This window comes from Anser brachyrhynchus (assembly GCF_964034855.1).
Source record: "Anser brachyrhynchus genome assembly, chromosome: 2".
Lineage (NCBI taxonomy): Eukaryota > Metazoa > Chordata > Aves > Anseriformes > Anatidae > Anser > Anser brachyrhynchus.
In genome coordinates this window covers 34,623,805-34,645,389 of record NC_137695.1, presented here as the reverse complement: position 1 = coordinate 34,645,389, position 21,585 = coordinate 34,623,805, and the positions used below count along the sequence as shown (strand labels likewise).

General features: G+C 42.4%; 1 protein-coding gene and 1 long non-coding RNA gene across 3 annotated transcripts in view; one reads left to right on the top strand and one right to left on the bottom strand.

The window, feature by feature from the left end:
- The window catches only part of IGF2BP3 (insulin like growth factor 2 mRNA binding protein 3), a 110,715-nt gene that overhangs the window by 45,284 nt on the left and 43,846 nt on the right, over positions 1 to 21,585 (top strand). For both annotated transcript variants that reach the window (XM_080582671.1, XM_080582672.1), the window contains 2 exons: positions 20,788 to 20,839; positions 20,932 to 20,995. In XM_080582671.1, coding sequence (XP_080438797.1) covers positions 20,788 to 20,839; positions 20,932 to 20,995 — 116 coding nt within the window. The remainder of the gene's footprint in view (positions 1 to 20,787; positions 20,840 to 20,931; positions 20,996 to 21,585) is intronic.
- LOC308190881 lies at positions 172 to 20,774 on the bottom strand. Its single transcript, XR_013947551.1, has 2 exons — positions 9,465 to 20,774; positions 172 to 9,228 (listed from the first exon to the last, which is right to left on the bottom strand). It is a non-coding gene; the product is annotated as an uncharacterized lncRNA (long non-coding RNA).

Genomic DNA, 21,585 nt, shown 5'->3' with positions numbered 1-21,585 from the left:
GTGCATTTCAAGATGTGACCAGGCAGGGTGCTAGATAATCTCATCTAGGCAGCCTCTTCTGTGAGAGCCTGGACCAAATGTTCTCTAGAGGTCCCTTCTCACCGGAGCTGTTTTGTCATCTATTAATCAGTCCTTGTTGGCTTCTTCATTGCTTAACTTACTAGCTAAAGCATATTTAAAGGCAGTCTTAGTGTTGCTCACTTAAAAAAAAAAAAAAAAAAAAAAAGGCTTAAAACTATTCAAATTATATTTCAAACAAGGGAGACTTGATGATAATGGAAAAATGGAGGGAACTTTCCCAGGACTCTGATTAGCAGTGGCTGCAGGTGTACAGATACTACTTGAAAGTAGCAGGTTAAGCATATATGTAGTGGTGAAACTTTTTTTTTGCTTGGTAACTGTTTTTTATTAACAAACAAGACCTTCCAGACAATGTATTACAGTGTTACGTACAAATACACTGCAGTATTAGGCGCTGTGGTCTAGGTTTGGAGGCATTGAACAGTATTAGAAAGATCCAGGATGAGCCAAGATGATCAGCCTTCTTGCCTCCTTTAAGCCACTCTGCAGACGTCCATCCACACACGCACAGATGAAATATTTGCTGGGCTTTTCTGAACAGCTGATGCTAGAGCTACTGAACAGTTTGGAAAATTATCATAGGTGGAACCTAAAATAGAAAACAACTGGGAATGTGAAGCTTTTTATAGTGATTCACTTTTTTTCTGCAGACACCCTGCTGCCTACCCATAATATTCAATTTTCACGTGAAAGAACGTAATTTAGTCTGTTTGCTTTCAGCCTGTGCTGCCCCAGCCCTCCCGTGCCGCTCAGGGACCGAGCGCCACGCGCCTGCTCCCGTCCCGTGTCACCCGAGTAGCGCTGGGGCCGTGTCAGGCTGGCGCTGCTCCCGGGAGTCACCTGGAAGGACCGAAGCGGCCCCATGTGATTATTCCCACACGGGACTCGGGCTCATCTGTCCGTACATACGCATGTGCTCGTCTACCTCGTTTTTCCTGTAAACTGCTGAAGCAGTGAAAGCGCTTTCTAGGCATGTGCCCTTGACACATGCTTCTAAAAATAGGGCTGCTTGACATCGCTACAGGCTCGCTGGCTTCTTATTTGTCTAAAAAAGATGCTTCGCTGCTTAAGCAATCATATGAATGGTCACGTTTTCTTCCTGAAAGCGAGTAGATAATCTGAAATACTCGGACGTCTTGGTTATTTTTATGCATTCAACGCCAGTACGTGGAACTCCCGATTTATTTCTTTACTGCATGACCAAAGCGAAGTACGTGGCATGTCTGTTCATAATGCTCAGTAACTTTTTATAATCTCAGTGGGAGAGAACAAGAGGGGGTTTTGAGCCTTTTTAAAGCATCGGAGCTCTTCCTGGATGGTGTTGCTGTTTTTGTGAGCATTTTAAGTGCTGCTACTCGGCTCGTGAAGTCACTGTTGTTGCCCTTCGCACTGGTTATCGTCACTATTACTGAAAGCACTTCAGATGTGGTTGTGACGTGGTGGGCAGGCTAATCGGTTGTAGTAGCCAAAGCTGTCTGGTTTTGACTGTGCTTCCGTCACACCTTTCTTTAAAAAAAAAAAAATCCAAATCAGTTAAGCCAATGAAAGCATTTCACACTGCCTCCTTTTTTTACCCAGTGTGATGTGCACCGTGTGAAGGTCGCTCTCAAATACATTCCTCAAAACTTATGCTTCTGCCCCATGCGGTTTGCGGTGTCACCGACTGGTGTTTTGCATGATGGTGCAGGAAAAGAGCCCTCAGAGCAGAACTGAAGATTTAGAGTACGATGCTTGCATTTGAGTCTGAGCCTGTTGTGCTTCCAGAGATGGAAATACAGGGAGCTGGGTGCGTGGGGCTGGGAGGGGACGAGGGTCCCTGTGATGTGTGGTGGGCTGATGCCAGGCAAGGAGCTGTGCGAGCACTCTGCATTTACCCCTGCTGCCTTCCAGCCCCGGAGAAGCTTCTTTCCACCATCTCAGGTGCATCTGAAGACCCAGCTCGTCCCTCAGGTTTCTCCTCTGTAATGACATGACTGCAGGTCTCTCGGTTGTTTCTTGGAGGCCCCCTTTTGAAGGCTATAGAGGGCTCTTGCTGCCATGCTGCAGATGCTTTCAGAGCAGTTTGCGTGTCTTTGAGTAGTGGCACATGGCAGCATGCAGGGCTCCTGGGAAAGACCTGGAGGGACCTGGCTGGGAAGAGGTGTTGCTCATGAGGGAAAAAGCCATTCCAGGATCAGTGCTGGGAAAAGTCTTGTCTTTGCAAACCTAATTTGGCTTATTCCAAACCGATTGCCCTTGCAAACAAATTAACTGTGTGCACTGTATCTGGCCTTGCATCAACCTTTAGCTTTGCATGGGATTCTCAGACACCTGTATCCATTGAATTCTTGAGTGAATTTCACTTTAATCCTTGCAAAGATGAATGGTTAGAGCCTGCACTTCATCATTCTCCATTGCTTTAGAAGTACAACTGCAGGGTTTGCAAGCTGCGCTTAGTTTCCTTCTCAGCTTGAGCCAATATAAAGAGCAAGTTACACAGCATTAAAAGCCAGACTGGGATGTAAAGCAGCCCAAATTAATCTGTGCATTTCTAAATCATGAATAACTCTGAAAATCCTATTGTATGAGAGAGACGCGTGTCCCTGGCATGGCATTTTGAGCTAGCTGCAGAAGCTGCGCATGGCTGGGACAAAGAAAAGAGAAGGTGACTCGTGGTGCATGGAAATACCTGCCTGCCACAGCCACCGCTCCCAGGACATCCCCGTGGGAAGCAGCAAGGTCCGATGCCGTGTTGGGAGCGCAGCCTTCCTGGCACCGCTGGCTGCAGCGGGGCACGGGCACGAGCTCCTCTTTGCGACACCTCTCCCAGCTGCACCTGGCTCAACTGCTGCCTCCTGATGCCGGCCCTGTGGTCTTCCTCGCTTTGCTTTGGAGGTTATTGCTGTGAACAGGCGTGTGCTTCACATGCGTGGCTTTGTGCTGGTGTTTTTAATGAGGGCAGAGCATTGCACGCCGCAACAATGATGTTTCGCAGTTGTCACACCGATGGCTGTATCCTCATGTGGTCTGCTTCGTTCCCGGATTTACGGTCGCATGTTGGGTATCAGACTCAGAGCTGTGTGCGAGCAGCATTCCTGTAGTTGCCCATCTATTTAAAAGTTACCCAGATGCAATTCTTGTTGGGCAGTCGAAACAAATACAATGTATTTGTGGGGGCTTTTTTCTCCAGTCAAAAGAGTTAGATTGGACTCACTTTTGAAGGCCTGGAATACTTGCTCCTTCTGCCAAAAAGGGCAGGGGTGCTGAGCTCTTTTGCTGACTTGTTCTGGATTAAGGAATTTAACTTGTGACATCCAAGTTGGAAAATTATGCCTCTTTTTGATCTGATAGTTTGGTGGTTTGTAACCACTGTTACAGCACAATTTATGCTTGCATGTGGTAGTCTAGAAGTATACACAATGGAGCATTTATTCAGTTTTTGTTGTTGTTGGCCAGTGTGAAGAGGTGATTGTATTTGAGATGAGAAAACATAATATTTCATCCTCTCCATGCACAATTTACCAGTTGGAATCTAGTAATTATGGTTCTAGTTGGGCTTGCAGTTGGGAACTCCAGAACTTGAACCATTTATCCTCTCCCTAATGGTTAGAAAATGAGTGTTCAATTGAATGGTTTGTAGTGACCAATGTCTGCTCTTTCCTCGTGGTGTAACAAATGAAGTACAAACACAGCGAGCTTCCTGCCCAGTGTGCTCACAGCGCTGCCTGGGAGGTGATGGGCTCATAAATTGCAGTTTAAGCTTTTTGGAGCTTTAAAGCTGGAATTTCAGATTTTTCCCGTAAGTTTCATTTTTTTAAAAGCCAATCAAACTCAAGCATATGGGGATATTGTAGTCCCTATTGCATCTCTGCTACAAACTGAGGTTGTCTTCTGTTGCTTTGTGGCATTTGCGCAAGTGGCTTTGGTGTTCTTGTGTTGTCACTTGCTGTTCTACCGCATTCCATGTGCGAAGCTTTTTACAGTTTATTTCCATTGCCATATTAATGGGCTTTAAAAAAATCAATGGCAAAACGTAATGTAAATACAAAAAACTTGAAAAGAAAAAACACACAGCCAAACCTTCATTATTCTTTACTATTTACAGCTGCAATAAGCTCTCTGTAGTATTCACCAGATCTGGAGCTTTTTTCACTCTTTCCTCACACCACTGCGTGCCTCCCTGATACTACTTTTAAGATGCTTTTCAACTCCATTTATGAGCACAGCAGAGAAACAGATTTTTGTGAAGCTAAACAGAAGGAAAATGCAAAACTTCTTGCAGTGTTGCTTTCTTTCCTTACATGTTTTGTATTTTAACTGCAAGTGTGTTTACACAGCTGTCTGCATTCATGTAAGTCTGCTCCCCCAGTATGTGAACTGGGTAATAGATGGATGATATCTATGTGAGCATATAGACAAAATGTTTTAACAAATCATATTTGCTTTATACCTCAGTTTGTCTCTTAATGCTGCATAACATGCACTTTATACTTGGCTCAAACTGGGAATGAAACTAAAGAGCTTACAAGTGCCTTAGTCCTGTTTCTAAAGCAATACAGAATGATGAAGTGCAGAGTCTGAACATTCACTTTCTGAAGTATGTTGGGTGATTTTAAAGTGAAATTTATTCAAGGATTTGATGGATATAGGCTTTCTCTAAACCAGTTACTGATGCCTCAAATTATATTTGTAGAGACAAGAGTTCTAGCAGATGGTATTTTGCCAGTGCTGAGGGAAGTGGCTCTAGGTCATTCCCTTCTTTTTGCACTGCCACCTCCTCTGAGACAAACATCCTCTTCTCATCTAGTCCTGTCACCTTAGTCTCTTTAGCAGAGTCTCTCTGGAGACCTTGGTTTGATCTTTGTGCCATTGTAAGAAGCACATGGACTGCTTTTTGGGTATCTTAGCAAGGGGGAGTAAAAACCCAACCAAATCAAGACCTCCAAGGACTTGGGGTCATTATCTTTTGACCGTCCATTGTGAAGATGGATGGCTTTGAGCACATGAAACGTTTTAGTATTGAAACGTCTTAGTATCTGCTGTAGACAAGTGAAGTGGTAAAGGGCTTCAATAAGGAAATCTGAAGTGATATATAAAGCGTATTTCTGAGTCTGTCTAAAAGTCATCCATATGTAGATATTTACATCTCTACCTCTGAAGATACTCTATCTTAGTTACTGGGTTGTAGGTGTGATTGTACCTTCTGCTAGGTTAAATGACTTGTGGAGATATTTTATGGCTCTGGTGGTGGTGATGTCTTATACAGATGCCTGTTTTGAGAATTTGGGTCATGAACACCAAAGGCCAAAACCGATTTTAGTCAAGGCTTTGGTTCATCAGACCAACACTGCTTCTAAAATCATATTGCTGTTGCTGTCCTGGGACAAGTTCTAGACCTTGTCTTGCAACTGCGATCTGTCTGATATGAACACTGGTGGTTAGCTTGACTGGACTTCAGTGGACACAAAGGCATCAAAAGCACCTGAATTTATCGATGCTCTTCGCATGCAATGTTGAGTGTGTCCTTATTGCCATTGTCCTCCTCAAAGTTGGAAGAAACCTACTGCAGGTGTCTCCTTATTAGGTTAAGGGAACACCTGTGGATGGTTTCAAAGTATGGAGTTTGTCTCTGTAGAAAGCATAAGATGAATATGAAGCCTTGTTGTATGAGGATAGCATGCTTCTATTTCCAAATTAGTTGTTCTTCGTGTTTCTATCTGGTAGTTAGTGATGGTGTAGAAAATGAGGGGACAAAGCAGTCTCTGCCTTAAAACTGTCTTGAACTGTGAGGTGGTGTTGCAAAACTTTGCTGGTTGACTTGCTCTCGACTGCTGATGCAAGTTCTGGTCATGTTTTTTCCACTTTGGCTGAGGAGTGTTTTCATTCTGGATATCATTAAGAGGCCAGCTTGAGCTGTATTTATCAAATAGTTTAAGCCTATGATAGGATGCTAAATCCGTAAAGTCTGATAGTACATATGGAATGTTGTGTGAGATGACACCTTTTAAGTGAGCCAATCATGTAAGTGAGATGAGCATATTATTCATCTTATGCTCTCACTAATTCTTTAAGAAGTGTGTGCTCTGCATGCATCCCACAGCCTATATTTTCACTTGTGATGCAACTTCCATACTCATGCCAGATTGCTCTTCCATGCTGTAGCCCTGCTATCCTGCATGTGGGTGGGATATGAATGAATATGTATAATATGTTGTGTGCCCATGTACACACAAATATATGTAAAATAAAAGTATCTAAATATTAAAAAATGTAGCAGTCAGCTGTATGTATTCAAGTGCAAGCAGCTGCAGTCCCCATCTATAGCAGCTGTAGTGAAAAATGCAAGAGTGTGGAGAGAAACAGGAGGCAGGACCTTCTTTGTGAGTATTTTTTTTAAATAATCCTCAGGCTGGACAGTAGTCTGTCAACTACTGAAACCAGTTTGAATGTTTCTGTGAGAAGCTTCCAGGAGAAGGTATTAACGTGGTTAACGTGACAACTATATTTGTACTTGTGAAGTATTCTTGTTTTCATTCTCACACAGTGCAGCTCGAGGTGAGCATACTGCTATCTACATATTGTTCTTGTTAAAGCCTGCTTTAGCATTTCTCTTGTGATGAAAATCCAGCCGAAGATACTGGTACCTGTACCTTAACAAGAAGCAGATGAGAGGAAGTTGTAGCACTCGTTTGGCTTTTTTTAAAAAATTAAGGACTGATAATATATGCAACATACAGATACGGATATAGCCAAAGTGCAGATAAATCAGGCTTCCTTCTTCCAGAATTTGGATAGATCTCTTGAGTTATTATTTTGTCATTTCTTTTCTGAAGGTATTAAAGTACCACAATAACTGAAACTTTTAATGGTAGTTTTGATGCAGCTAAAAGAGTGAGGAACAATTTCACATGAGTATCACTGAGATCCAAATACTATCCTGTGTTCTTGTAAATATATCGAGGAAAAAGGTTTGTCTTTAGGTTTTAGGCAAAATTAACAGAAGGAAAAAGATGGTGGTGCTAGGGGAAAGAAAAGGTACTGCAAGTAGTATTGAGGTGTGTTTGGGGCATGCTGGTTGCAGTGGAGCAGCCTGGCCCACCAGAAGCCCAGAGGCTGGGCTTCTCCCCAGCTTAGAGCTAGGTTGTTGTCATTTTGGTTTTGTGTGTCCTGTTCTCCCCCTGATTCTTCTGCAAGGGGTAAGAAACAAACTGAAAGAGAAATCTTTGTCTATGGGCACCCAGAAATTAATATAAAAGGACCCCTTGCTGAATGTTTTACCTCAGAAAATTCCAATTTGCTGTACTTGGATATCAAAAACTGCATATCCAAATGGCTGCTCAAAAAAAAAAAGGGGACCAAACTCAACTTAAAAGTTAATTTTAGCTGCGACAATGCCTGGTGTGCACTTCAGGAGCTGCTCTGTGACGGCTACCACCAATTCAGGTTAAAAGAAGCTCAGTGTTGTATTTGTTTGGAGTCAAAATAAGGAATGAAAGCGATAGGTTTCCCTGTCACTGTTTGCACTTTTCGAGCGTTAACCCTGGAGGGATTCCTTTATCGAATTGGAAAGCATAAGAGCCTTTATTTAATACAAAAAGGACACACCCTGCACGTGTTGTAGTGTGTACAGGCAAAGTGTCTGCCTTAACTGCGCTTTTGTTCTCAAACCTCACCAAGCCCAGGCTGGAACATGACAGAACTTTTCCCCCCACTTCTAGGAAAAGCTAATATAGTCACCGGGGAAAGAAAAACAAACACACGTATATGAAAAATATGCATCATAACCATCATCTGCTTCCTTGTGAAAGCTCGCTGTTTCAGATAACGCTACGTGCAGCAGTCCTCCCGTGTGCCAGTTGGGAGCAAGGCGGAGACCGCGGGGCCTGTGGCGGAGATGAGCCCGGGGTGTCTGTTTACAAACCAAACAGCGGCCTGGCACGGCCTGCCCTGGCAGCCGGGCTGCCTGCACGCTAAAATTAAAGAGGAGGCTGGAAAGGGAGGCATTCCTCCTGTTCTGGGCAGGTCTCATTGGTTCGGCAGCATGCACCACCATGGAGCTGCTGGCGTGGTAGCCAGCACACAGCCGGCACGGCTACAGCACCATGTTGTGCACTGGGTAGGAGCTCGACAATAAGGGACCGGCAAAGGCCACGGTCCATAGAGAGGTTTTGAGAAGGCCGAACCTTACCAAAATAATTTCTCCGAGCTACATAATCTTAAAAGCAACTGAAGCGACTGCCCTTGATCTGCTGCCAGACCTCGTCGGGGTATTGCTTTCCACAGGCTGCTGCAGCACACGCTGCCATGTTACCCCATCCCGTACGAGGCTTCTCTGCTATGGCCGAGCTTACTATTTATGCTAGCTTGACAGATAAGCGTGCTCTCAAACAAGCAGAAGGAAAAGTAATTTTACAGTTGCTACACGGAAGAGCAGCCAAATGCTTGCGTGTATTTTGGGGCAGTACAGAGTGTTTGGGGTTTGAGCTCTAGCAAAGGGCATTCAGGTTACTGAGATGGCTTCTGGGGCTGTCACCCCTGCTGCTGGGCAGAGGTGGCTGGCGTGTGTTGTGATGCCCTGGAGGGAGCAATATGGCAGCCTTCTAGCCTGGGCTTCTCAAATCCGTTGGTCAAAGGCCTTTAAAAATGTTGGTAAAAGGTCTCCAGAACACTATGGCTCTTTACAAAGTGTTTAAAAAAACAAGCCAAAAGCGGGGTGTCCTCAACTTACCTCCTCCTGCCTTTAGGAGCAGCAAGTCTGCTGAAATGTGCTGTTGCTGGTGCTTCGAGGAGCTGGGCTGGCACAAACACTTACTCATGTTCACCATCTCTATTTTCTTTAGAGCTACTGACAAATTCTGGCTGCTTATTGTGAAGTTTGTTTCTAGCTTCACAGGGGAAGAGGGTGTTTTGGGTTTTCTTGTTTGTTTTCTTGGCATTTTAAATATTTCTCATCTCCTCTGGGATGCTGTGCTGTTTGCATCTTGTGTCCATTATTCATAATTTAAGAACCTGTCTTCATGCACAACATGTGCAGCAGGCCCATCTTTATTCAGTCAGCTCTTGTCTAAAGAGCATCTTGGAGCATCTCTACAGAGTGTAGCTCTGTTACACTTTGTTAGAGGGTCTCGTCTGTCATGCTTCTGATTTTTTTTTCCTCCATTTGAGTACCTGGGTAGTGAAAATCATGTCATCAGTGCTTTGTCTTGTTTTTTTCAGCCTTAAGGCTTTTGGTATGCGGTTGCTTCTGAGCTGTTTCTATTGCTCCGAAACTGAGGACTGTTGGGGAGGAGGTGAAGGGGTTTGTAGCAATATGTGATAAGGAGAGAATGTAAATTAATTGGTGATGCTTCTGCTGCTGCTTGCCTCCTTTTTCTTCCCCCTCCCTTTCTCCCTATGTTACTTACCCCCAGAAGCTGCTCTTGCAGGTTCACTGGCCAGGTGCTGAGCTGGGATCCCCATCTCCATTCTGCTTGGGGTGCGGTGCAACTCGTCTCCAAATGCTGTTGGATGGCTTCCTTCTATGTTGCCCCTCACACTTTGGAAGCACCTCTGGTACTTGGTACTTCCACAGCAGGTGGTCCCTCTGCCACTATCCTCTCCTACCCAGCGCAGACCTGGTTCTCAGTGAGGTCCCTCCTGTGTGCTCCCAACCCCAGGAGTCCTGGTAGCAGCTGGGCTGCTGTGACTTCGCAGCTGGGCTGGACTTTCTTCGGTGCTTGGGCTGCTCGTTTCTCACTTCTACAGCCAGGCAGTAAAGTGATCCAGGCTTCAGTTGCAGCCCAGGCTGGCTGAGGACAACCTTGAACTTGAACCAGAAGACCTTGTGAATGTTCCCATTTTTTTCTCTAATACTTCCCCATTTGGTGGTTGCACATGTTGGCTGTGCTTTGTAAGCTCTTTGAGGCAGGGGCTGCCTCTCGATTTTGTTATGCGTAGCTGCTGTTTAATGTAAGAGGTGTGCACGGCTAACGGCTTGAAATCAATTTCTCCACTGCTCCAGCAGCCCTCTACTACTACTTGCTATGTTAAACTCTGAACATCATGTATTTCATTCTTATCCTGATGCCATGAACAGGGATTTCAGAGCTGTGGCTTCCTAAATATTCAGTAGGCAAATGACCAAGATTTCTTAGTTCCTCTTACACCGCCTCCTCTTTCTTCTCATGTCAATAGCAAAGCACTGAAGTGCTCTTTTCTGCCTTAAAATCTAGTTCCCCTTCTGCTGGGCTGAGGATTTCACTATGAATCAGTAAAAAATCAGAATGAAGTGTACATTCAAACAGGCATGTACTGGGGATTTACACTCCCACTTCCTTATTTTAAACAGTGCTGGCTTCTTAAATGTCAAAAATTTAAATTGTAAGCATTTTAAGGAGGACGAGTTGTTTTGACAAGAGGAGGTAATTTATTCCATAGTAAATGTAAAACTGGTAGATGGCATGCAACTTCTTGGTGCCCTTCAGTACTGTTCACCTTTGCTCTTCATTTGTTGCTACTGTAGACTTTTTTGATTCCAGTTCAAGGGAATATTGATGTAGAGTTGGGGGACTTCTAGTGGAGGATAGGCTGCAGAGCTACTTACAGCAGAGTAGCAGTGAAACAGGACCAGAGCCTTTTATCTGAATATTTGCAGTGTCCATGTCAGAGCATAAGGGAAGTCGCACAGAAATTGGGTGCCCAGCTTTCTGGGAATGATGATAGGTTAAAGCAAAGCGTGTCAGTCTCGCACCTTGTGCTACCAAACTGCTTCAATGTTTGCATAAAAGTGACTTTTCCAAAGGACAGCTCTAATGGCTTTTTTACCTGGTAAAACTGGAAGAGCTGGGCAGAGCTGATCTAGTTCAAATGAATACTTGGCTATAAAATGTAAGGCTGAGGCTTATGTCTAAACTTTTCCCCTGGGGCCAACGGAGCCAACAGGAACAGAGAAGACCTTGTGCTTGATTCCTTTGGCTCTTCCTATGTAGACCTGAGTAGCTGTAGCGATTTAATTACCTTCCAGGCAAGCAATCAATTCCCTTTAAATTAGAAAACAATAAAAAAAACAGAACCATCTCGCACCCTTGTTGGTTTGTAGTCCCTCTTTCCTCTATGATTTCCAGCCTCTGTGAGGGATTTCAGTTTTCCAGTCTGTGCAACCATCGAGTATTAATTAATGCAGAGCGGTGTAAGCTTGCCTCCTTCACGTTTGCTATGGTCTTGTTTTCTAGAAAACATCCTAATTATACTAATAACGAAGCTGTGCAATAAATTTAGAGAGCTTTTTGATGACTGAATACACCCTGTGAGGCCATGAATGGAAATAGCTCTTTGTAGGAGGCTCTGAATTCAAGATGGGTGCAGAGATAGCTTCTGAAGCACAGCTAATGCAAGACATGGGCAACTCGTTTAGCTGTGGCTCTTCTCCTTGAGTTGTCCCAGTCATCTCACTTGTCACTCGATTGCTCATTTGCAATTGACACTTAAAAGTAATTTATAGTCTGTGAACTGTTAACTAGCACTCAGTATTCAAACTGAATTGTTTTGTTTGGAGATATATAGGTCAGATGGTATTAGTGTAGAGCATGTCTTGCAATCTTAATCTCTAGGTTAGTTAATTGCATTCAAAAGTTGGTGTTTTTTTGATCTCAAACCTTTCAAATTAATGCATGAGTTGACCATAATGCAGGGATACTTTAAGGTAGACTTCAAAATTTTGTGAATCTTGTGAAATTGTGTTAAACACACATTTACCAATCATCTCCTTTTAACTCTTGGTGGTCTTCTGAATAACTTTTTTTAAAGTAATTAACTTCTTAGTATTTTAGATGCATTCAGATAATCTTAAAAATATTCATAAATAAATTCAGGTAGTCATAGATTTTGTTTTTAAGATTATCTGAATTATTATCTGCTAGACCGTGGTTTGTCTTTTTTTTTTTTACCATAAAACTTTATACGCTCAAAAATCCTGTGATTCCCATTTGCTCCGAGGTTCATGTTTCCCCAGCTGGAAGGCTTTGACAATACTTACTAGTGGTTTGCAAAGCTCTCATCTCTTTAGTATTGTAGAGAGGTTTACTATAAATTTTATTTTGATCTCATTCTGCGGCTCAAAGTAAATCCAACACTTAAAGGTGGTGGTCTTGTTCTTCTTGCTGAAATGTGGATATAGCTTGTGTTTTTGTCTGACCCTGTGCTTCAGTTTGAGACCTACCTGACCTCCTGTGCCTCTTTCAGTGCCCAGACCCACAACAGGGACAAGACTACAGGCTGTTCCCCCTCCTGCACTAAGATATAGGTGTTTTCCATGCCAGCAAAATAATGATGTAGGTGAGGTAGGTTATAGTACCTTTCATGCACTGACAGCTTGATGGGAAAATTTTATGTGAAAATATCCAGCAATCCGTGCCTGTAAAATGCGGATAACCAGTCCTTCCCTTCAGTGGTCCCTTATGTTTTGGAGACTAGTTGCTCAGAGGCCAAACCTCCTCTTAAACGTTTGTCTGGACCACAGCAGTGCTCTCACTTGGACTGCTGGTAAGCCAGAGGCATGGTATGTATCTTATGGATGACTACTGGAAAAAAAGTGGGGGGTGGATCTTGTAAATATAACTCATGTAAAATGCTTCAGTCTTTTTATAGTTTTTTTCCCAAGTTATAAAGAGAGCTAAGGTATTTATAAAGTGGCTGTTAAGGGCTTATCTTTTTTTCTGAAAACTCGTCACCCCGAGTCTTGTGTACAATAGAGGGAATGTCTTGGATGTGATCTCCATCTGAGTTCTAACGTACTTTATTTTTATCTGCACTAATCTGAGAACTAAATCCATTTTACAGGATTTTTCTCTGATTCCCTCTATCATTTTTTAGATGGCTATAAGCAGATTCTAGAGGAAATGCTTACTGTTAGAATATGGGACAAACTTCCCAGGGAAGTCTTCCCTAGTATCGAATGCTGACCTGGCTCTGTTACTGCAGAGCATCAGCACAGCTGTACCAGGAGAAATATTTTTCACAGGTGCGACCTCTCTGTGAAATTATCCCTGTGTTGTTGGGAGACTTCTTGGAACTTGTAATTGTTGATTGGTTTCAAAAGATGATTCAAAAATTGATTTTTATTTTTTCGACAGCTTTCTGTTATAGTTGCGGGTTTCCAACTTTACAGAAGGCAATTCTTTTTAAATGAATCAACTATTATGTTGAAACTAAAAATATCAGACTAGCACCAGCCCTGTAGAGTGATAATGAAATGGCATTCAAGACTTCTTAATAGCACCAGGAAAATAGCTTTCAAAAGTGCCTTTTTCACATGTGTGCACACAAGAAAAGAGTAAAGTGTATAGGAGATGTAGTTCTCCCTGATGCACCTTCCCATTAAAAATACCACGCTTTCCATTATAATACGGAGCCAAAAAAATTGGGAAGAATGAAAGGTTGAAGGGGGGAAGGGGAAAATGCCCCCACTTCCTTCATGCACAGAATGGGACATGGAAACCTGCCCTGCTGTAGCAGGTGCTCTGACAGCCCTGCTGGGTGCCTCTGGGGCAAGGTGTTGAACCTGTCAGGGAAGCATTGGCTGTATTAAACAAAGTGCTGTGAATGAAGCAGAAAACTCATACTTTATTCCAGTCTGTTTTCGAAACATGCTTTTAAAATTTGCTGGCTCCCATGCTTCTGTGCAGTCTATCATTTAATCACAGTTGGGCAACAGATATTCACTGGCTAGTAATGCTTTCATAGTGGGTTCTAATTTTTTTCCCCACCCCCTTGTTCTTTGTCAAGCTACAAATGAGCCTGTAGAAGCAGTGCTGAGCATTGCCACTGAAGCCATCTGCCTCGGTGCAGGAGCAGGAGGAGGAGGAGGATGGGCCTGGGCTGGTGCTGCTGCTGCTGCCCAGGGACGCTCTCCGCAGGGAGTTGGGATCTCTGTGCCCCAAGGAGCCATCTGCCTGTGTCCTGGCTCCTTGAGCGGTCGGGATGGGTGGGGAGCACCGGGTGTCCATGGTAGTGCTTACCTGGTTTGTAAACTCTGATGTTATCCGCTGCTGCTCCTGCAGTTTTAAGGCAGGGGAGATTAATATTGTGGCAGATATTGTGCAGCGCTTAATTGCATTCAGATAATATTGCTTAAATGGTTATTTCTGTTTTCAAACTTGTTTTCATTTAATTTAGATGAAGGGTGAATAGAAGCTGCCAATTTGGCCATCTCTACATGATTCGTTATTTCATAATACCTGTATCATATTCCCTCTCGTTCCTTTCCAAACTGAATTATCCTGCTCTCTTTAATCTCTTTATGAAGGAGGCCACCCATGCATCTAATAAGTTTTTTGCCTTTCTCTAAACATTTCTCATGCACTTTTTTTAACCTTGGAGACCATTTAATACCGTTCATCAGCATCGACACTGTGATCCTCTCTTTTTATTTTTATTTTTTGGCATTCCATACCTCCTTACTGTAATGCACACTAATCTTCCCACCCTATCGCATGTACTAGAAACCCTTTCCAGCTCAGGGTGTAATGTGGGAACACAAAAGCACACAGAACCCTTAGCCTGCCAAATTCAGTACCTGGCCTAATTTCCGTCTTCAGCGTTGTGTCCCTAAAATTTCTTCCACTATTTCTCCTGTTTTCAGAGCTTCCTTAGAAAAAATCACTGACAGTATTCAATTATGTGAATTTTTATATTTAAAAAAAAAGGGAAGGTGTTTCTGGTGCTGATATTCATCTGTAATGATTTTACCCTGTTGCTTACATTTGTTGGATTCCTTGTAAATTTTTCTTTGGAAGCTAACCTTCTTCTATCTGTAAGTTATGCTAACCATATTTTATGCAATTTTTGACTTAGCAGATTTAAGGCAGGTCCTTTAAATGTTGTTCCTGAATACTAGCTTTTTTTAAAGCATTGTTCTCTGATCTTTTGATTTTTATGTACGCATGTGTATAAATTTAAATGGTTAAACAGTATTATCTGTTTATTAACAGTATTATTAGTTATAAACACATGTGGTGTGTGGAGTTGGTTACAATCATTGCAGGCATGATTGTCTGTGATGCTCTACCTGAGATCTATTTTGAGTTGTGTGTGTGTGTGTATATATATATATACATACATATATAGTTTAATTTGAAACACTGAAGTTGAAATAGCCCACATCACCTCTTAATCATTTTTCATGTTTTAGACGAAACATTTCAGATGTTCAGTAATGAGTGAGATAAATAGGGACCTAGTGCTTGTTCTTAGCGCTGTAGGGAGGGATGTTGGCTTGGGGTAGGAGGGTGGCTCTTCTGTCATGCAATTACAATAAAGTGTGCGGTAACTTGAGGATTTTCAGGAAGACAAACCCCTTTGATTAAGGGAGTTGAATGCTGCCACAGAAAACTGAATTCCACACCTAGGCTTAGCTACCCGGTGCTGGGCAAACAGGAGCAGGAGTTGTGGTGAGTTGCTTGTGGTGCGGCCTGTGTTTGGTTTGTCTCATGTGAAGAGCCTCTGGCCTCTCGTGCAGAAGTGCAGTGTTCTCCTTGCTGCTGAAGTGGCTTTGAAGCTGCACTTTGGATGCCCAGAAGTGCTGAGCATTGTGGAAAATCAAGCCCTCAGTGTCCAAATTGGTCACTCAATTAGTAGTTCCTTCTGACAATTTTGGTTTTGTTCTCTGTGGTTCAGTTTTACATTCTTAAAACCCTGGTAATGCCACCTAAACACAGTTGTATTATAGGGTAAACTTATTAATAGTTTTGAACATTTGGATACAACTGTAAGTTCCCAGGAGAAGAATTCACTCCAGGGTTTGTATGGGATGTGGTAAATAAGCCAGAGTTATTGTTTTCAGGCGCTGCCTTTCTGGTGTGTGCAAACAATGACTTCAGCAGCTTCCAGACTTATTTTTCTGATTCTTCCAGATTATGGTCATGGTTTCATGAGACAGTAAACTGGGTATTGGAGGGCCTACGAGATGAAAAACACCATCACCACATGTTGCAACGTGCCGAGCCATAGCAAACTGGCTTTGCCTATTCAAATGCCTTCACAATATTTTGAAGCAACTTTATCCCGGCAGACCGCATGTTGGATTGGATACTTCGTGTCCACGCTGCTCTGGTCTCATCTTTTTGGTAAAAACAGGCAAAGCTGCTGTGCTAGTGCTCTGACTTGTGGCAGTGCCCAGGCTGGCCTAGCACCAGCTCTGGGGCCTGTGATGGCTTCCACACAGGTGGTGCCGCCTTGTTGGGTTGCACCTTGCAGAAATGACTGCTTCCTCAGGGATTCATTACGTGCTGCTTCATGTTTAATTTTCCTTGTAAGCTATGCTGGCCGGGCCCCCTAGTGGGGATGCAAGTTTTACCACTGAAAAGATTATTTCAGCCGAAAGGAAGCCGCTCTGAAGACCTTTTGTTGCTGTAAGTTGTGGGGCTGGGCGAGCGCTGGTTCCTCTACTGAGACGAGGTCTTGCTTCACGCACCGGTGTTGTGCCTCAAGTGCATGAGGGTCTGGTGGGGATTACGTCAGGCTGTTGTGTTGCATTCATGGAATTTAAAATTCCTTTTTTTTTTTTGTGGGCTTAGATATGCCAACAGGGCACGTAAGGTGTACAGATGGCATCAGTGGTTTGAACAGGCTTGATATCTGGAGTGCTACCAGCATTGCCTCCCCCCTTCCTCACCTGGCTCTTTCCTTTTCTTTCACCTTGCCTCTCCTTTCTAAAAAGAGAAGCCACTTGTGCCAGCAACTTCTTTCCTCATGTTGTTACCAATCCCTCCCCCCTTTTTTGTTAAATCACCTGGAACACTCACGAAGTGTTTGCAGCCAAAAGCTTCCACGTGGCCTTTTACTGAATGACCCTAATCCTCCTGTCTCTGTTTCAAGCAGCCTCTGCTGCTTGTGATTTCAGTTGTGATCGGGAGTTAAAATTAGCCAACGATGTTTTCGGAGTTGTGGAAATGAGGGTGGTGGTCTAAAGCATTTACTTTGAGTGGAGAAAACAATTTTAGGTTGCACAGTAACACCCAAGTACCTGCATTTTTTGTGAGAAACAATGAGGGAAACTGTTGTTATGAACAGGATGCCTTGAGACTAATTTTTTATGGTGTAGGGCAGGAATCATACAGTCCCAGTAGGAAGAGATGTACAAAATAGTGTTCTCTAATAGTGCAGAAAATGACTGTTCTGACTTTTTCAAAGGCTCCACTTCTAAACTCGTGAAATCTGCATGAAAACTGGAATATTTCAATGTGGGCTTTGAGCTCTCAGCACTGCTGAAGGGTAATGTTTGCTTGCGAGGCAGCCCTTGTAGAGCAGTTGCGATTTGTGGGGCTTGGTGTAGGGTAACGCTGTTTATAATGAAGTCAGAACTGGCTTTTAGAGCCTGATGAATGAAAGTCCACAGCATAAGACTGCGGCTTTTTGTGAGAGAGACATCTGTGCTATAACAAGAGCAGGAGACCCAATTTAGACAACTGCTAGAACAAGAGCTCAAGAAAAGGAAAGACTTTTTTTTAGCTTAGATGAAAAGTTTATACAAATAAACTTTTCAGCTGCTCATCAGAATTGCTGCTGCACCACCAACTTGGCTTTGAATTTTGTTCTGATTGCCCAACAAGGCTGTACACGAAGAGTGTTACGGAAGAGCAGCTTAAACAAAACATGTTTGTTTTGCAGCAGAATTAGAGGCTTTGGGCTAGAGAGAAAAATTTGGGGAGAGAAAAAGACAGTATGAAGAGAAATATGAAAAAATGGAAGGATATGAATAGAAACTGGCTGTTGCAGTAAATACATGTGAGGCAAGAAACACATGGAAGAGTGGAGTTCAGTGTTTTGACAGTGAGTTACAATAGAGGATCTGGTTTTGGGTACACACAACTTTTCCCAACTGGATCAGCTGGTTCTATTAAAAGTATCCATCTTCCTACAAAGCTCGCTGCTCACTGGAAAATAGATGCACACATGCATCTGCCCCAACCACTGCTTATATATATATATTTTTAATAGTACATTTTAAATACAGGCTGGTTAAATGGCTGCCCCTGTGGTGTTGCTCACACTTATAACCTTGCTGCATGAGCAAGGTGATGAAAAGGTAAGCGTATAATGAGTACCGTGCTGCAAAGAGCAAGTTTCCTTGACCCAACAGGGATAGTGTCCTGTTCTTGCTGAAGTTCCAGTCTTTTGAGGAAACTTCTCACAAATCTGGTTTGATGGAACTCCTTTAAGAAAATGAGAACTCAAAATCACTTGGATTAGAACCTGAATGGACACAGTCTGAGGCAGCTCAGAGGGGAGGGTTAAGGAGTAGTGTAAGTGGAAAACTTGTGATGGAGAGGAGTGGGATGTTGAATGCACGGTCCTGGGCTATTCTTCAGTATTAGCAGTAAAAGAGCCTTTTGGTTCATAGGCTTCTTGGAGTAGATGCAAGTCTAGCTTGCTGAGAAGTTTATGATAGCTGATAGTAGACATGCTGGAAGCAGTAGTTCTGAGAGAGCATAATATCTTGGGAAGGTTACTTAGTTCCAGCTTTGAAAGTGTTCCCTTTCTTGGTGAAGCAGGTGGCTTTACCTTTTAATGAAAAAATCACGTTTTATTCTTAGCTCAGAACATAAGTTTAATATGGAAATAGCTTATAAAATGCTGTTTAATTTTTATTCCACTATTGTCTTCTCTATTGTTGAAAATGATGTGATTTTTGAAGTGATGCAGCTTTGGGCCAGGGTGGGCTGTAGAGTTCAAATGTAATCAAAATTTGTCATAAATAACTAAAGATGTTAGCTCATACTTGTAGTACAGTCTGCTGTGTAACGCATTACTAGTGTTGACATGCTGTAGGGACAAAAATTTGCTTTTTGCAACTAATGGGCTCTTCAGTATCCTGTTTGGAATAAACATCTCAAACTGGGTCTTCAAGCCAGGGACTTGCTTTGCTTTTCCTTGTTTTAAAACACTCAAACCACTTATGGTCCTGCTCATCTGCTGACCTCAGCTGAGGCAAAATTATCATTTGGGTATCCTTTGGGCCATCTGCAGTAGAAGGCTTTCTGCTGGTCACACTTGCAGTGACTCTTCTGGCTTTTGCCGATGCACAATCTCTGAGCTGCAAGACCTCATAGCTCCAGCCTGCCTCAGTGAATGCTTAAATGGCCTCGAAAGGGTTTTCCCCAGACTCTTGATTTACTCTAATCCCCTGGAACATCTCTGTTTCAGTTAATATTTAGTGAATTTCAGAGTAAACTTTTTCTTAAGCAGCTTCCAATTGTAGAATCTGAGGAGTGGCAGAAAAACTATTTTAGGGGATCGCAAAGACTAGGCTAATGCCTAGCTGTAGGAGGAGAGGACAATTAGCAACTTGTCTATGAAACCTGTTGCCAAGAAAACTTGCTGAACCCTTTGCAATAAGGATGGGGAAATTCTGCACTTAGAGGTAGTAATGCGTTGCTCAGACTTGGCAAGTAGCGCGCTGCCTTTTAAATACCTAGTTTGTAATATTACCTTTGAAATGTCTGCATGCAATTTCAGGTTTAATAGGAGGTGAAGATTAAGATTTGAAATTATACTGATGTAAGCTGTCATTAAGTTTGGGCATACACATTCATTTTATTTTAAAAGCGTCTTTTATATTGTAGTAAAAGTATACAGTAGGTTAATAAACTATCATTTTGAATAGTTAATTTCACAGGGAAGTGGGTTCCAAGTCTTTACGTTTTTAGGGGCTGTTCTTTTGTGCACGCTCAGATGCTGGTTACAGCAAGTGGAACCTGGCTGCAGTGGCAAGCTGTGCAGATGTGTTGCGTGCCTCTTACTTCTGCCCGTGCTTCCTTTCTTCCTTCTTTTCCCAAAAGGGGTTTCTCCCTTTTGCTATGACAGTTCGTTTTAAGAGACGAACTGAAATGAGCAATGGCACTTCTACCACGGAATAGATTGCAAGTTGACTTATTCACTTCTTGATGTAAATTGGAAACTTTTTCAGCAACCTTTTAATGATGGACACAAAACATTAGGATGCAACAGAGCACAATGATATACCTGTGTTCTCTGCTAGCTACTGGTGTAGCCGACTGTTTTCTGCAACAGTATTTCTTAGTGGGAAGAAAGTGAAGTGTATACCACCTGGATTTTAGAGGTGTTACAACAGTTGGTATTTTGATGTTTTTATTGGAATATTCTGATACCCTGATTTTCCTCAAGTTATAAGTGCTTCTTGCTTCTTCTTCGTTTTCCATATGACTGGAACTAAGTTAACTATGCCAGATGAAACTGCTTTTTCAGACTTTTTGTCCATTCTTATGTTTTTACCTGTTCCTCCTTATCTTTTTACCAATGGACAAATGAACTGTGATTTTTTTTGAATAATTGTGAGGATGCTAGATTGAATAATTGTGAGGATGCTTTTATTCTAGATTTGTTCCTTTTAAATTCTTCTTGCCTCTGTTTTACTCCACACTGCGAACACACGTTTTGGAGGCTTAACTTCGAAGGTTAGGACTCATGGTGCAGTGTGACTTCTCAGAGATGTGGTCTACACTTTCACATTCATGAAGTTTCAAGCCTGGATTTTCTAACTTGGGAAAGAATACAAGCACCGCATGCTTACTTGTCCCATGACTAAAAAATAAAAAAATACAGCTCATCACAGCAGTTGTCTTGAATACTACATGTTCTGATAAAATGATTGTAATTTTTGGTGTAATTACAGACTTATTAAAATGTATTTTAAAATTGAAACGTGTCTTTCTTTTTTTCCCCTCATGATAGGTGCTGGACAGTTTGTTAGCTCAGTATGGAACAGTGGAGAACTGTGAGCAAGGTATGCTCTCCAATCTCAGACTGCTTCTAAATTTGTTGTGGGAAGTGAGTGCACGCTGAATTTACCCTTTTCCATTGCCTCTTTCTCTCCAGTGAACACTGACACGGAGACTGCAGTCGTAAACGTAACGTACGGCAATAAGGACCAGGCTAGACAGTAAGTGTCTTGTTTATTTGTTACTGTAGGTTAACTTGCATGTTGGAGTTCACATTGTTTCAAATTTTATATGCATCTTTGCTTCGTATTAATCTACCAACAAAATGATAATGTGAGCAATAATATTTTAAGAAAGCCTTTCTGCCTTGCCCCTGCCAAGTCTTGTGTGCTTAGATTGCTATTTTGTCGTCAACTTTTCCTATACTTTGTATGAGATTGTATGAGAAAATTGAAAATTTAGGGAAAATTATTTGACTGGGGAGGGCAGAAAATTAGTGATTTTTCCAGTGGCAGAGGATGAGAATTATCACTTAATTATTTTATCTATTTTTAAAAAGCTTTGTCCTTTTTACAGTGTTGGTTATTTCGTGTTTGTCTCCTGCATAATTGTCTCCTGCATAACAGTGGTGGCTTCTCCTGTTGGTTTCTGTGCTGCTGAGGTTTTCCCTCAAGAAATGATTTCTTAATTAGAAAATTTAATGCTTCTTCCAAACAGGTCATAATCAGAATAACTGAAATAGTTTGTTTGGGCTTTTTAACTTTTAGGTGGCCAATTTTGCTTGCTTATATATCTTCAGTAACTGAGGAAT